The 15,702-nt window shown below is 46.7% G+C and overlaps 1 protein-coding gene across 1 annotated transcript; it reads right to left on the reverse strand.

The window, feature by feature from the left end:
- Positions 1–1,084: 1,084 nt before the first annotated feature.
- On the reverse strand, positions 1,085–15,256 carry PLAC8L1 (PLAC8 like 1). Its single transcript, XM_066277853.1, has 4 exons — positions 15,132–15,256; positions 11,070–11,206; positions 2,773–2,909; positions 1,085–1,330 (listed from the first exon to the last, which is right to left on the reverse strand). Exons 1-4 carry the CDS (start codon positions 15,254–15,256, stop codon positions 1,190–1,192), a joined length of 540 nt encoding a protein of 179 aa, XP_066133950.1. The 3' UTR covers positions 1,085–1,189.
- Between the last annotated feature and the right edge of the window lie 446 nt (positions 15,257–15,702).

Consider the following 15,702-nt stretch of genomic DNA (forward strand, 5'->3'; position numbering starts at 1 on the left):
CCCGGCCAGGACACACAGAAGAAGCGCCCATCTGCTTCTCCACCCCTCACCCTCTCCTTCCTCTCTGTCTCTCTCTTCCCCTCCCGCAGCCGAGGCTCCATTGGAGCAAAGATGGCCCAGGCGCTGGGCATGGCTCCTTGGCCTCTGCCCCAGGTGCTAGAGTGGCTCTGGTCGCGGAAGAGCGACGCCCAGGAGGGGCAGAGCATCGCCCCCTGGTGGGCAGAGCGTCACCCCCCCGGTAGGCGTGCCGGGTGGATCCCGGTCGGGCGCATGCGGGAGTCTGTCTGACTGTCTCTCCCCATTTCTAGCTTCGGAAAAATACAAAAAAAAAAAAAAAAGTTTGAGAACCACTGGGTTAGAACAATCATTTTACCAATGAGGAAACCGAGGCACAGAGAGATGAACAAATTTGCCTATAGTCTCAATTAGTGTACGAAGCAGACAGTTCAGGCTGCAAAGCTCAGGCTTCTCAGCAGTGTGCTGTGCAGAATAGAGGCAAGAGTGTTCTAGTCACACAAGTGGATGGTGGGTGTTTCAGCTTCCCAGGGGTGCTGCAACAAAGTACCATGTCCCAAGTCAAGATGTTGGCAGGGCATAGTCTTCCTGAAACCTTGCTTCTCCCAGCTTCTGGAAGCCCCAGTCTGTCCGTGGCTTAAGACAGCATCACTCCAATCTCTGCCCCAACAGTCACAGGACTGCTCGTGTGTCTCTCCCTCGCCTCTTATAAGCACAGAAGTCATATTAGAGGAGGTTCTACCCTGATGACCTCATCTTAATTACACCCAGAACGCCCTATTTCCAAATAAGGTCACATTCACAGACACCAGAAGTCAGGACTTCAGCATTATCTTTGGCAAGGGGTAGGGAAGAGACACAAGTCAACTCAAACCAGAACGGTTGCCTCAGTGAGGCAACCAGCCTGGGGCTGAAGATCTGCAAATTCTAGAGAAGTGAGGCTCTCTCCTCCACGCAGTCGGGACTGAACTGCAGCCTTCCGAAACTTCAGGCCTAGCGAATCCAGACAAGTAACAGTCTCCCTGGGGGGGAGTGAGTAAAGACAGAGCAACTATAAAGACACTGGGGTTGTTTATTTTCATCTAGTTCAGCGAAAACAAGAAGAACAATCTCTCTACTTAGAAGGGTTCTGAGAGGAGGGCCAGGGGAAGGGAGGAGGGGTTTTCTTGCTCTGTCAAATAAAAGTGTCCTTCGCTGAAGAGGCTGCTGAAATTTCATAGAGTTGGGAGGTCCTCATCTTGAGTTCCCGGGCCAGCTGACAGATGGAGAAAGGCCAACAGCAGTGCACGGCCAGCCAGTCCTCACACAGCGTGCCCTGGGGGGAGAGGGTGTCCGTCCTGGCGCGATGGCTCAGGCTCCTTCCACCACCCAGGGGCCCATCCCACGTACCGCTTCCAAAGTCCAGCAACACTCCCAGCTTACCGCAGTCCCAAGCTGCTCCATGGCTAATCAGTCCTTGCAAATTCAAAGACCTGCCCTTTGAGCTTTTGATAAAGGCTTCATACTTAAAACCATTGCTGTCTCTGTCACCATCTTTTTTTCCTCTTGGGACTGAATATTTATAATTATTTTATTTATTTCTTTGAAATGGGTAATAAGTCCACATGGTCCCAAATTTCCACAGTAAGAAGGGAGAAAGTGAAAAGTAAATGTCCCTTCTTCAGGTGCCCCAGCCACTCAGGTACCTGTCCAGGGACAAGCAGTATTGCCAGTTTGTTATCACTTCCAAGTAAATTCTGTCCACACAAGTATATACAGATCTATAGTCTTTTTATGCAAATAGTCACATACTTCTGTGCCACTATGCTTTTATGCATGCTCTTTTTTCCACTTAAAAATATCTTAGGGCCCTGGCCGGTTGGCTCAGTGGTAGAGCATCGGCCTGGCGTGCAGAAGTCCTGGGTTCGATTCCCGGCCAGGGCACACAGGAGAAGCGCCCATCTGCTTCTCCATCCCTCCCCCTCTCCTTCCTCTCTGTCTCTCTCTTCCCCTCCCACAGCCGAGGCTCCATTGGAGCAAGGATGGCCCGGGCGCTGGGGATGGCTCTGTGGCCTCTGCCTCAGGCACTAGAATGGCTCTGGATGCAACAGAGAGACACCCCCTGGTGGGCATGCCGGGTGGATCCCGGTCGGGTGCATGTGGGAGTCTGTCTGACTGCCTCCCCCGTTTCCAGCTTCAGAAAAATGAAAAAAAAAAATCTTAGGGGCCATTTCATATGAATATATAAAGAGGTGCTTTTTTTAACTGTCCACATCTTAGTATGTATGCTGTCTGTCCTCAATCTCTCATTGTAACTCAGTCTTAGCTGCGCAGGAAATTTGAAGGGCCCCAGGGAACACCCAAAGTGAACACTACATAGACCCCCGTAGGCTATATTTTAAGTCAGACCATCCCAAATATATCTTCCAAATTTGATGCAATTCTGTCATCTTCTCTGGGATGCAAGGAAAGAAACAAAAGGAACCCACTGACCAATAATCTGCATTATAATAAGTCCCCCTTGGAAATACCCTTCACAATGTGACATTCTGGTTAGTATACATCCTAGCAACAAAGAAATCAGAAATTTCTTCCTTTCCCTCTCCTAGAGTCTTCCACTAAGTGCCTTTTTAAGCAGTCTTGCCAAGACTTCTCTCTCTCTCTCTCTCTCTCTCTCTCTCTCTTTCTCTCTCTCTCTCTCTCTTTGAAAAGTGGGGTTGAAAGGCATCCACGTTCTCACACAGATCCAGGTTGACGTACACATTCAAAGTCACTTACCCATATTTTATGTCGCTCTCTGATGCCAACTCTCAGTGCAAAGGTGGAGCCAGGTAACAACGGCCAACAAAAACACTCTCCGTAATGCCTGGCGACGTCACACTCAAGACACATGGGGCAAAACAGACCACAGAAACCTGTCAATAACCACATAAAAGAAAGCCGAGGGTCTCAGATGTGATCAGAGAAAGTGCTCACCTCAAAGAGCACTTACAACCTATGCCATCAGTTTCCTGCTGCACAGTCTCCCTGTAATCAGGGACCGAGAAGGAATAACCAGTGCTCAAAACTCAGCGTATGAAAATTGCCATAACTGAGCCATGTCAAAACTGTCTCCTTTTGTTAAACACCAGCATAACTGAACCAGATACAATTCTGTTGGTGTTCACTATGGTAATTGTTTTTTACTGTCAAGAAAAAGCATTAAATCATTTTTTTCCAGTTGAATCACAACTGTTGCTATTATATCTAGCTAATTTCAATATTTAATATAGACACATATAGCACCTTGTTCTATAAATGGAATCGAAAGCTCTTTAAATGGTACATTGATTCTGCCTGCTGTTCTGAGGGTTGTTGTTTTTTTCCTCTTCCCCAGGTCAGGAGGCTGCTCTAATTTTTGCTAGTTTAAGAGAGCCACTGACACCAGCCAGTTTTAATCTATAAACTGAAAGAGGCTTGTTTCTTTGAACGTCAGTTGGAAACAGTGTGTCATTTATTCGTTTCTTCGTTCATCTTTAACTACTGATACTGTTTCCTACACATTCTGTGTGAACCATCTTAACCCTGAAGCTTCTCTTTTATTTTTTCTACTGAGTTTACCGGGGTGACATTGGTTAACGAAACCATAGGGGTTTCAAGTGTACAACTCAACAAAACATCATCTGCACACTGCATCGGGTGTCAATCACCCAAAGTCAAGTCTTCCCGTCCCCATTCATCCCCTGCCACTGCTCTCTGCCACCTCCCTTCCTTTCCTCTTGCTGTCGCCACACTGTTGTCTGTGTCTGGGTATTACATACACACAGAGGCTCTGTTTTAAGTATGTTTTGGATCATAGACTATTTTGAGAACATAGAGATAACTGTGAACTCGCTCTTTAAGGGAAAAGAAAAATACATACACACAGACATGCGAAACTGTTCAATTCCACACATTCAATTCCACAAGGTTCAGAATCCATTGAAAACTATTAGTGGACTCAGGTTCAAAACCCGGATGTTAAGACATTTTGTCATTGCACATTGGGAAAGATGACAACCTTGATGAATACAAATTAATTAGAACTATGAAACAGAAAAAAAAGCTAATTATAACCTTTAAAATATCTTCTGTCCTGGCCAGTTGGCTCAGTGGATAGAGTGTCAGCCCAACGTATGGACATCCTACGTTTGATTCCCAGTCAGGGCCCACAAGAAAAGCGACCATCTGCTTCTTTCCCCTCCCTCTCCCCTTCTCTCCCTCTTTCCCTCCCACAGCCAGTGGCTTAGTTGATTCGAGCATCAGCCCCAGACAGGGTTGCCAGGTAGATCCCAGTTAAGGCACATGTTGGAGTCTGTCTATGTCTCTTCCTTTCACTTACAAAATATAAAACTGTGTAATGATATGTACAGCATAATACCATTTGTGCTTCGTTTAAAGAGTTAAGGTGCTGAGGCTCAAAAGGAATTTGAGCCAGAAATTCAGCCTCTTCTTTGTCCACTCAGAGGCCTGGTGGTTACATAAGCTCCCACAGCCTAACTGCTCCTGGCCTGTTCTCTGAGAGCCTGTTCTCTGAGATGGGCTCCACCCTGGTGCATGGGTTGTGGTTCATTTTTCACCGTTCCAAGTTCATTATTGGTTCATTATTCACTGTTCCAACACAGGGGGGAGCTGAGATAAAAAGAAGAAGCCCACGCAAAGCTAGAGAGTGGAGCCCAGAGAGCACATGTAGGAGAGGTGGGTGGAAACTGCAGCCAGGCACTTTGCAGATCAATTGTTACAAAAAGGCAGAACCATCGCTCCAAATAGGAATGGGGCACACTCATGCATTGTGGGTGGGAGTATAAATTAAGTACACTTTCCAAATGGAGAGCCATTTGGCAACATCTAGCAAGCTTTAAAATGGTACATGTAAATGTACAATTTATAACAATTAACCAACAGAGAAAGTCACACACATGCAAAATGACCTCGGTATGATATGAGGATATTCACAGAGCATTGGTTTGAAGAGCAAAACATCTGTAAACCACATAGAGGCCCACAATGGGAATTTTTGAATAAGTTATGGTACATTCATATAGTGGAATTTATGCTGTAACTTAAAATACTAGCTCCAGAAGTGCTGATAGGGTCTGATCACCTAGATAGTAAGTTGTTAAAACAAATGTGCAAGTTTGTGTAAATTGTGTACATACACATACTGCAAAAAAATCTCTAAGGATACCAAAATACTAACCATGGTAATGTCTGACAGTTGAAATTACAGAATACTGCTTTTTTTCTTGCATAGTTTTTTGTTTCTTTTCTACAATGGTACTTTCATAATAAAAAAAAATTAATCTATCCTCACTGAATTTGTGTGTACTTGTACAAGCACATAGACTGCGCCTGGACTCAGGCGAGAACTGCTGCTCTGGGGAGAACTTGGGTAGAGAGAGGGCAATGCTTTTCCTGTTCCAAAGCAGAAAACACGTCTGAATTTTGCATCATATGCATGGCAACCTATTCAAAATCTTTTTTTTTTTTTAAGTACTGAGCTGGCTCCAAAGGGGAGACGCTCTCCTCCCTGGAAATGTTCAGAAAGGTGAAGCTGTCAGGCCCTGCCATGTGTGCGGCAGGAGACTCAGTTCAGCAGCTGAGCCAGCTGAGCCCGTATTTCCTCTAACGCTGAGGCCTTATGATGTTTCAGTGAAGTGTGAGAAAGAATGAAGCAAGTGAGAATACAGGTTAAAATTCATGCAGGAGCCCTGGCTGGTGGCACAGTGGACAGAGCATCATCCCTGAGTGCTGAGGCCGCTGGTTTGATCCCCAGTCGAGACATGTATGAGAAGTAATCAATGGGACCACAACTAAGTGAGCAACGAGTTGATGCTTCTCTCTCGCGCTCCCTCCCTCCACTTCCTTTCTCTCAATACAATGCCTCCTATGAATCACCTCCAAATTGTCCAATGCTTTCCTGGGCATTCGGGCAGTGAACTAGACAATGGTGGTCCCTGATTTTCAGAGAGTGGACAGTTTACCCAAGACACAGTTTGGGGACGTGAATCCCAGTCTGAGGCCTTTTCATGCTTCCTTCCCCTCCCAGAAAACCAAAGAAACTCCTGGCCCACTTCCTTCTACCCACCCTGAGCATCTAGTCGTTCCTCGTCCACACGGAGCTCTCGCCCGCCTGCCGCTCCCGGAGCCGCGGCGCCCTCCGCAGGGAAGGCTGAGCAGTTCACTATTTCCCGTCTTTCAGTATCGGTTCAGGTCAGTTCCTCGGAGAGGTAATCAATCCTTTACCCCACACCCCAGCGCTCTCCTTTCATAACACCCTGTTTGTTTCCTTCACTGCACCTATCACAACTTGTTCTTTTGTTGACTGAGTTATTTGCTTATTGCCTATCTCCACGAAGAAACCTTCTGTCTCATTCACTGTCCTGTCTGTAACGCCCATGACGTGTCTGTCTACACAGAAATAGGAACTCAATAAATATTGATTGAATTACAAATCAATGTTGATTACACCATCCACATGTGCATCTTTCCTGGGACAACATCACAAACATTCCCGAAGCTGGACTGCCCGGCCTCTTACCCACAATGCCACGCAGCAGGCACTTGCTCCATTCACCTCGGCTTCACCTTCACACCCGAGCTTTCGGCACCCGCGTCTTCACCAGGCACAGAAGCGCCGGTCTGCTCACACCAGTGCAGTGAGAAATCAGATAAAAGCACAGAGGTGGCGAGAGGGAGGCAGTTCAAAAATATAGAATTATGCCTGACCAGGCGGTGGCGCAGTGAATAGAGCGTCGGACTGGGACGCAGAGGACCCCGGTTCAAGACCCTGGAGGTGTCAGCTTGAGCGAGGGCTCACCTGGTTTGAGCAAGGCTCACCAGCTTGAGCCCAAGGTCGCTGGCTTGAGCAAGAGGTCACTTAGTCTGCTGTAGCCCCCAGTCAAGGCACATATGAGAAAGCAATCAATGAACAACTAAGGTGCCGCAACAAGGAATTGATGCTTCTCATCTCTCTCCCTTCCTGTCTGTCTGTCCCTATCTATCCCTCTCTCCATCTCTATCTGCCAAGAAATAATAATAATATATATATATAATTATGATCAATTGAAGAAGCAAAATGTCAAGAAGAAATGGAAATCACCACTGCTCATAATGTACCCTTCCCAATAACTTTCAACATTGAATGGACAACTATCCCAGGATGAAATAGTGGCAGGAAGCTCTCCTTTTTGTTCCTGAGTTTGTCACAACTGTTTCATGGTGATTTAAATTCTGGAAATAAAATTGTGTGGATAAAGTGCCCTTTAGAGCAAGGACAGAAAGAAACCCCGGACCCGTGGCACTCACGCTCCAGCTGCCTCCGGGGAACTATGGCATCAATAATGCATGGATCGAGTCATATTGCCTGTAAGTTGTCCTCTAGACAGTTAGCTTGGAGAAACGAGGAGCAGTCACAAAGGGGAAGCCCATCTAGGGAACAACAAATAGATCATGGAACATTTGAGATCACTGTACTGGGTATTTGTGGCCTGTCCTCCATAGATTGTGCACAATTGTAAAAAATATCGTCCATATTTCTTCACGTGTCCTTCCTCTTCTCCTTGCCCCCAGAATGGGCTCTTGAGTGGACAAGCAGGGAATTCTTAGAAGAACAAGTGCGGCTGATCTGAACGTGATGGGGGTGGGGTGCAGAGCTCAGCAGTGAAGGCAGAGGGGGTGGTGAGGAGTGGTCCTTCCCTTGACCAACTTTTTTGGCAATCTTGGGATTGGGTGGAAATCACTCTGCAATGGCCAGTCTGTCTCCTGATTCTACTCATTGCTCTCTACATGCAGAGAGATAATAAAATTGTATAATAATAATACCTAAGATTCACTAAGTGCATTTTACATACATATATTGGGATCTTCCTGGTAACAACACCCTAGTAGAAAAACTTAAAAAATTATTCCTTGTTGTTGTGGGCAATATTGATAGAACTGTCACTCAAAACGACCTGACCTGGCCAAGCAGCAGCACGTGTCCTAAGCTGGGCGAACGGGGCTCCGTCTGCTGAAACATCAATTCTCAGACTGGAAAACAAGAAGGTAGAAATGTTTGGAGTTGACCAGATTGCCAGCTAGCTCCAGATAATACATCTTATCCCTTCTGAGCTTAGTTTTCAGTTGATGTGTTGATTCTGTAAGCTCTCCCATAGCCGTCTAATGAAATCCAATGTTTGCTTGTGTATGAGTTTCCTAGGGTGGCTGGAGCAAAATACCATAAATTGGACATCGTAAAACAAGAGGAATTATCCTCCCGCTGGAGAATTCTGGAGGCTAGAAGTCTGAACTCAGCATGTTGGTGGGATGGGTTCCTTCCAGAAGCTCTGAGGAGAGAGTTCGTCCGGTGCCTCTCTCCGAGAGTCTGCTGGCTGCTGGTCTCTGCTTCTGCCTTCTCATGACCTTCTTCTCTGGGTGCTGTGACCAAACTTCCCTCTTCCCACAATAACACCAGCTATGGATGAGGGCCCATCCTACTCAGTATGACCTCTTTTTAACTTGACTAGATTGTAAAAACCCTGTTTCAAACTAAGGTCACTCTCAGAGGTAGCAGATGGACATGGATTTTGAGGGGACACTATTAAACCCAAAACAATCTCTGATCCAGTTATGTTCCAAACCACTGTTCAGAGTGGGTTCTATACACTATCTGCTTTAATCCTGACAACCACGCTGGACGTGGGCACCTTTATTACCCTCTTTTTATTTTTTTAAAGATTTTATTTATTCAATTTTCAGAGAGGAGAGAGAGAGAGAGAAAGAGAGAGAAATAGAGAGAGAAAGGGGAGGAGCAGGAAGCATCAACTCCCAAATGTGCCTTGACCAGGCAAGCCCAGGGTATCGAACAGGCAACCTCAGCATCCCAGGTCGACGCTTTATCCACTGCGTCACCACAGGTCAGGCCTATTACCCTCTTTTTAGAGGGTAAAAATGAAGACCTAGAGAAGGCCTTTGAGGTCAAATAACCAGTAAAAAGAAGTTAAGTTTCAGGCCCTGGCCGTTTGGCTCAGTGGTAGAGCGTCAGCCTGGCGTGCAGAAGTCCCAGGTTCGATTCCCGGCCAGGGCACACAGGAGAAGCGCCCATCTGCTTCTCCACCCCTCTCCTTCCTCTCTGTCTCTCTCTTCCCCTCCCACAGCCGAGGCTCCACTGGAGCAAAGATAGCCCGGGCTCTGGGGATGGCTCCTTGGCCTCTGCCCCAGGAGCTAGGGTGGCTCTGGTGCAACAGAGCGATGCCCCGGAGGGGCAGAGCATCGCCCCCTGGTGGGCGTGCCGGGTGGATCCCGGTCGGGCGCATGCGGGAGTCTGTCGGACTGTCTCTCCCCATTTCCAGCTTCAGAAAAATACCAAAAAAAAAAAAGTTAAGTTTCAAGGCAAGGTCTATAGCTGATACAAACACATTCTTCTAACCACCACATTATATTACGGGCTTTGCTCTCCTTCAAAATGTACTGATGGCTTCCTACCCTCAACTACAAGCTAAGAAAAATGGTCCTCATCCGATCTGAGGCTAGGTCTTCACATCTCCACGTGGCAGTTCTGCCTTCTCTGTTCCTCAGCCCTAGGTGACGACCAACATCAGAAAATGTGGATGAAAAGCAGGAAGGACCCTGAGAGAAACAGAGAACTGTCATATGGTCTGGTCAGATGTCCACATGGGTAGCAGTGGCCGGAAGAAACCTGCTGAGCTCTGGGTCAGGTGGGCAGAGAGAGAGGAATAGAAGGCAGATGGGGCCTGGTGCTGGGCAGGCTCTTCTTGGGGAGCAAAGGCGCAAGCCTGGATGATCAGAGCACCAAGGAATGTTAGAACACTTCCCTCCACGAGACCCTTGCTTAAGTAAGGACGTGGATCCTGTAACAGTTCAGAACTCTCATTGACCCATCCTGTAGACTTCTGGACAAATTCAGATTTTCCAAAGAGTGGGGAGAGCCATATTCTTCAAAACTATAAGATCCAGGGTCTGTTAAATTTTGAACTTATTTATTTGTTGGATCATCAAAGGGAACCCAACCCCACACGTGTGCACACAAACACACACACACACAGGCATACACATACACACACACACAGGCATACACACAGAGTCCAAGAAAAATTCAGTGATCAAATTGCTCCCTAGAGCGAGAGCATCAGGTCCTGCAAGAGGATACTGACATGTGGCACCAGAGTTGGGTCAGAATGTCCTCAGGTAAAAATAGATTCAATGAGCTTGAACCTCGAACCCAGGGGAAATCACGTGGCTACAGGACAGTGCTGCTGGTCCTTCTGAACCACCGTCTGCAAAGATTTCAGTCAAGGGGGCTTCTGTTATAATGTTTCCTATTGTTATAAGAGTTCCACACATTCCCCATAGAACTACTAGAGATAAACAAAACTAAAATGAAAATGATCCATTAGCCTACCATCTGGAGATGCTGGCTGTAAACATTTATATTTGTATCCTTCCAGATATTTTTTTTCTAAGTATTACCCCCCCCCAAATGATGTCTACGGTGCAGTTTTACAATCTGCTTCTTTAACTTAAAAATGTATTCCAAAACATCTTTCCATCCCATTAAATGTTATCCTCCGACATGACTTTTCATGGCTGCATAATAATTCATTGTATGATGCCCTCATTGAACATTTTAGGTCGTCCAGATTGTTGCTGTAATAACCAGTGTTGCAAAATTTAATGTCGCTGCTAAATCTTTGCATGTGATTTATTTCCTTAGATTAAATGCCTGAAAATGTAATTACTGGGTCAAAAGCTATGTAATACTCAAGGTTCTTTTTATATGTATTGCTAAACCACTCACTGGGAAGGTTGTACCAATTTATATTCCCCCTGATGAGAGAGCCCATTTCATGTGTCTTTGCCAACAGTGTTTAAAAAAAATTTTTAAGTCACAAAGGCAAGGGTTTTCCTGCCAAAAAGTCCATTTGAGTCATTAGAGAATTAGTCTAGTTCTTCTGAAACCATTTAATTTCTGTCCTTGTGCCTGATGCTGCTTTTCTCCCCATTGCTATCTTGGGAAAGAAAATAGTGAAGGACGTAAATGAAAAGGAAAAACATACAAATTCTCCTATCTCTGCAGACGCTGAAGAGGCCGGTGCTCCAGTGCCCGCCCGTCTGGACAATGGTTGTGATTGTGGTCCTGCCTCTGGCTCCTGGGACAGGCTGCTTCACCACAGCTGGGGCTGGGGTGTGGTTCCTGGAGAATCAAGGATGGTGATTCATCCGTCAGACAACAAAGAAGGTGGTTCAGAAGGCCACCCATTCAGCCAAGGCAGAGTCAGAAAGAGGAGACAGGGACCCGCTGATGCCGCACCCAAGCTGACCTGGCCTGGCCATCTCCCTCCCTCCTCCTCCATTGTACCTCTCTGACCTCGTGCTTCATCTCAGCATCATTATTCTCACACCTGCCCGTCCAACTCAATGTCCAGTCTACTTCCTCAGGGCTCAGCAATTTGGGAAGCCAGAGGCCTCAGTTCAAATCCCAGCACGCCAGCTCACGGAAGAGGCAGCAGGTGCAAGGGAAGAGGCTGCTGGCAGCAGAGGCCAATGGGACAGCAGGGGACCAACAGCTGGAAGGGTTGCATCAAAGGACTTAGGGTTGGGAGCTGCCTGTCTAGAAGCGAAAAATGGGGCTCTGAGCCATGGCCAACCCACCTATGACCCATTAGGTGTCACAGACCGTGCTGAAGGGCCTGACAAGCTCTGCAAGAACCTACAGAAGTAAGACCTAAATAGAAAACTGTACAGTAGCAATCAATTCATGCTCCGTTAAACACAAAAATCTAGCATTATGTCACTTCCACTCACTGTCAAATTTAGAATTCGCAATATTTTATTACAGTTGAAAAGAATTTACAGTTCTCGCATTAAAAAAAAAATCCCAAGTACAAATGACTGCTGAGAAGCAGCAGCCGATCATAAATGACTCACAGCCAGCCTGACCAGGCAGTGGCACAGTGGATAGAGCATCACCTGAGGACTCAGGCTCGAAACCCCAAGGTCGCCAGCTTGAGCATGGGCTGATCCGGTTGAGTGCAGGCTCACTAGCATGAGTGCAGGGTCTCCAGCTTGAGCCCAAAGGTCACTGGCTTGAAGCCCAAAGTCACTGGCTTCAGCCCAAGGTCGCTGACTTGAGCAAGGGGTCACTGGCTTGGCTGGAGTCCCCCAGTCAAAGCACATATGAGAAAGCAATCAATGAACAACTAAGGTGCTGCAGATATGAGTTGATGCTTGTCATCTCTCTCCCTATCTATCTGTCCCTATCTGACCCTCTCTTTCTAAAAAAAAAAAAAAAAATTTAAATGAAAAATGAATAAATGACTTACAGTCAAATAATTTCAAAGCAAAAGTTACTAACACACTTTCACTTATTGTACAGGGAAAAAAACCACATGGCTATAATGTATGGTATGAGTATATTTTAATATACTTGTTGTAATGGGCTGAGGACCTATTGCTATAGACTGAATTGTGCCCCCCAAGTTCAAATGTTGAAGCTGATCCCTAATGTGACTATACTGGTAAATAGGGCTTTTTGGAGATAATTAAGGTTAATTGAGGAATGCAGTAGGGCCCTAGTCCGATAGGATTGCTGGCCTTAGAAGAACAGGAAAGGCTGTGTAAGCACACAGTGAGAAGGCTGCCGGCCAGGAAGAAAGTTCCCACCAGAACCCGACCAGGCTGGCACCCTGATCTGTAGTCCCAGACTCCAGAGCTGTGAGAAAGTAGATTTCCGTTCTTGAAGCCACCCAGTCTATGGTATTTTGCCATTGCAGCCCAAGCTGACAAGAAACTTATGAGGATTTCAACCTGCCCTGAAAAAACTACCTTGACACACATTTCCTCTAATCCATGTAAGCTCTGGGGGTTTGGGGCACATGCTGCTTCGCCCTGTAGCCCCAGGATCCAGCATGCTCCCCTGAACTTAACTGGCGCATGTATTTGTTGGATTAGATTAAATGGAATTTGCAGGTCTCTTCCGTATATTTGAGTCCTCTTCAAATCTAGCTGCTAATTATATGACCTGCACTGTGTTTCACTCTCTAGGAAAGGCACGGCTCTCAGGTATGAACTGAGAGTCACAAACGGAGTAGCCTGAACGCTTCCTGCATCCCTCCACACAATCGGAGGATTTACTTCTCAATGTGATGATGCCCACAAGTTGGCATTTCCATCATTATACTAACAGTTTCCAATTATCTCTGACTTTCAGTAGAGGAACTTCTCAGCGCTGAGCCCCTGGATTCAATTTTCCCCTGAAATAAACCGTTCGCAGTTTGCAGCCCTAGAATAGAATTTGCTGCTTCTATCTCACTGAGCATTATGTGTGTAACACCTTTTATTACGGTGAGGCAGCCAGTTCTCTATCTACTCCAAATCAAATAACTAAGAGGATATCTTTTCCTTAGTGAAAATAAAAGTTGTTTTTGAGGCGTTTTACCTAATTTTGCCCTCAGGAAGTACATTATTGAGCTTCTTTTCTTTATACCCTGATTCTTTGGTGATTTTTATACTAAAAATGTTTGAATTATCAAGCACTGGCTAAAACATTTCAGTTCAAGATTATAGCTCATAGCCCTGGCTGGTTGGCTCAGTGGTAGAGCGTCGGCCTGGCATGCAGGAGTCCCGGGTTCGATTCCCGGCCAGGGCACACAGGAGAAGCACCCATCTGCTTCTCCACCCCTCCCCCTCTCCTTCCTCTCTGTCTCTCTCTTCTCCACCCGTAGCCAAGGTTCCATTGGAGCAAAGTTCTCCCAGGTGCTGAGGATGGCTCTGTGGCCTCTGCCTCAGGCGCTAGAATGGCTCTGGTTGCAACAGAGCAATGCCCCAGATGGGCACAGCATTGCCCTCTGGTGGGCATGCCGGGTGGATCCCTGTCGGGCGCATGCGGGAGTCTGTCTGACTGCCTCCCCGTTTCCAACTTCGGAAAAATACAAAAAAAAAATATTATAGCTCATGAGTCTTAATAAAAACTAACAAGGCCCTGGCTGGTTGGCTCAGCGGTAGAGCGTCGGCCTGGTGTGCAGGGGACCTGGGTTCGATTCCCGGCCAGGGCACATAGGAGAAGCGTTCATTTGCTTCTCCACCCCCACCCCCTCCTTCCTCTCTGTCTCTCTCTTCCCCTCCTGCAGCCAAGGCTCCATTGGAGCAAAGATGGCCCAGGCACTAGGGATGGCTCCTTGGCCTCTGCCCCAGGCGCTAGAGTGGCTCTGGTCGCAGCAGAGCGACGCCCCGGAGGGGCAGAGCATCGCCCCTTGGTGGGCAGAGCGTCCGCCCCTGGTGGGCGTGCCGGGTGGGTCCCGGTCGGGCGCATGCAGGAGTCTGTCTGACTGTCTCTCCCCGTTTCCAGCTTCAAAAAAACAAAAAAAAAAAAAAAAAACTAACAAGTTGCCTGACCTGTGGTGGCGCAGTGGATAAAGCATCGACCTAGAAATGCTGGTCGTCAGTTCGAAACCCTGGGCTTGCCTGGTCAAGGTACATATGGGAGTTGGTGCTTCCAGCTCCTCCCCCCTTCTCTCTCTCTGTCTCTCCTCTCTCTGTCTCTCTCTCTCTCCTCTCTAAAATGAATAAACTGGTCTGCTGAAGGCCCGCGGTCAAGGCACATAAAAAAAATAAAATGAATAAACTTAAAAAACACACACACAAAAAAAAGGCATTAAAAAAAAACTAACAATCATATCTACCTTTCGCTGAGCACTTTCTGCATACAGGGCACTTGGTAGCTCCCTTAATTATTCAGGGGCAGCTACAGGGATCAGACTAAAGTAGCTATTATAGCTCCCTGCACAGTTCATAGCTCTGTTATCCCAGAGAACGTTATATCACCATTTGAGTTCAGAAGGGTGGAAACTACTGGCAGCCATCAGAAATAGTTTCACTTGGTCAGGGTCAACATTTTAAGAATAAAGAGACATCCCTTTCACGGACGCCAGCCCTTCTCACAAGCCAGGCAAGGCCAGAAGGAAGTAATCAGTGGCACCTCGATCAAATACACATGGAAAACGACAGCAACTTTCCTCCCAGGTCCACCTTTCTTGTCCTTGGCTCCTTAGAAGAGATTGATTTGACATTCCAACCAAAGATCAAAAGCTGAAGCTGGGGGGGGTGGCAATCACTCCTACCTCAGATTGGAAATAAAATGTTGTTCATCCTCAGGTGCCATGAGTGAAAGCGGCAGAGGTGAGTATACTCTGAGTAAGGAAACATCCTTAGGAAACTTCAAGAAGTCACTTCCAAACCAATTCATAGGGATAGGTGTTTTCTTGTCACATGGGCTATCCTTTTCCCTCTGACAGTAAGCTGATTCTAAACTAGGCTCAATTCAAAGTGAAACCGCTCTTCTAAAGAATGTTACTTTGACATTCCGGAACCTGAGGTCATAACAGTGTAACTGACAGACGTCTTATTTCTTAAAAGACAGGTACACCTCTAACAGCGGGCATGTCCAGCTTACTAATCCAAAGGGAGACCCTGCTGAAGGATAGAGTGCAAGTTAAAAAAATAACTTATCCTTGGTGGGAGATCCCTTTACTTTGATAACTCTGGTAAGCATTTATCTAGCAAGGTGTCACTTGACATTTCCTTAGGGGACTCGAAAGGCTAGACTTCTGCCATGCAGTGTAGCTGAAAAACAGCAGGGGCCTCTCGTCATCCCAGGACTGACGGTCCAACTCTGCAAGATGAGTCCCCTAA

Source organism: Saccopteryx bilineata, chromosome 4, assembly GCF_036850765.1.
Source record: "Saccopteryx bilineata isolate mSacBil1 chromosome 4, mSacBil1_pri_phased_curated, whole genome shotgun sequence".
In the NCBI taxonomy this organism is placed as follows: Eukaryota; Metazoa; Chordata; class Mammalia; order Chiroptera; family Emballonuridae; genus Saccopteryx; species Saccopteryx bilineata.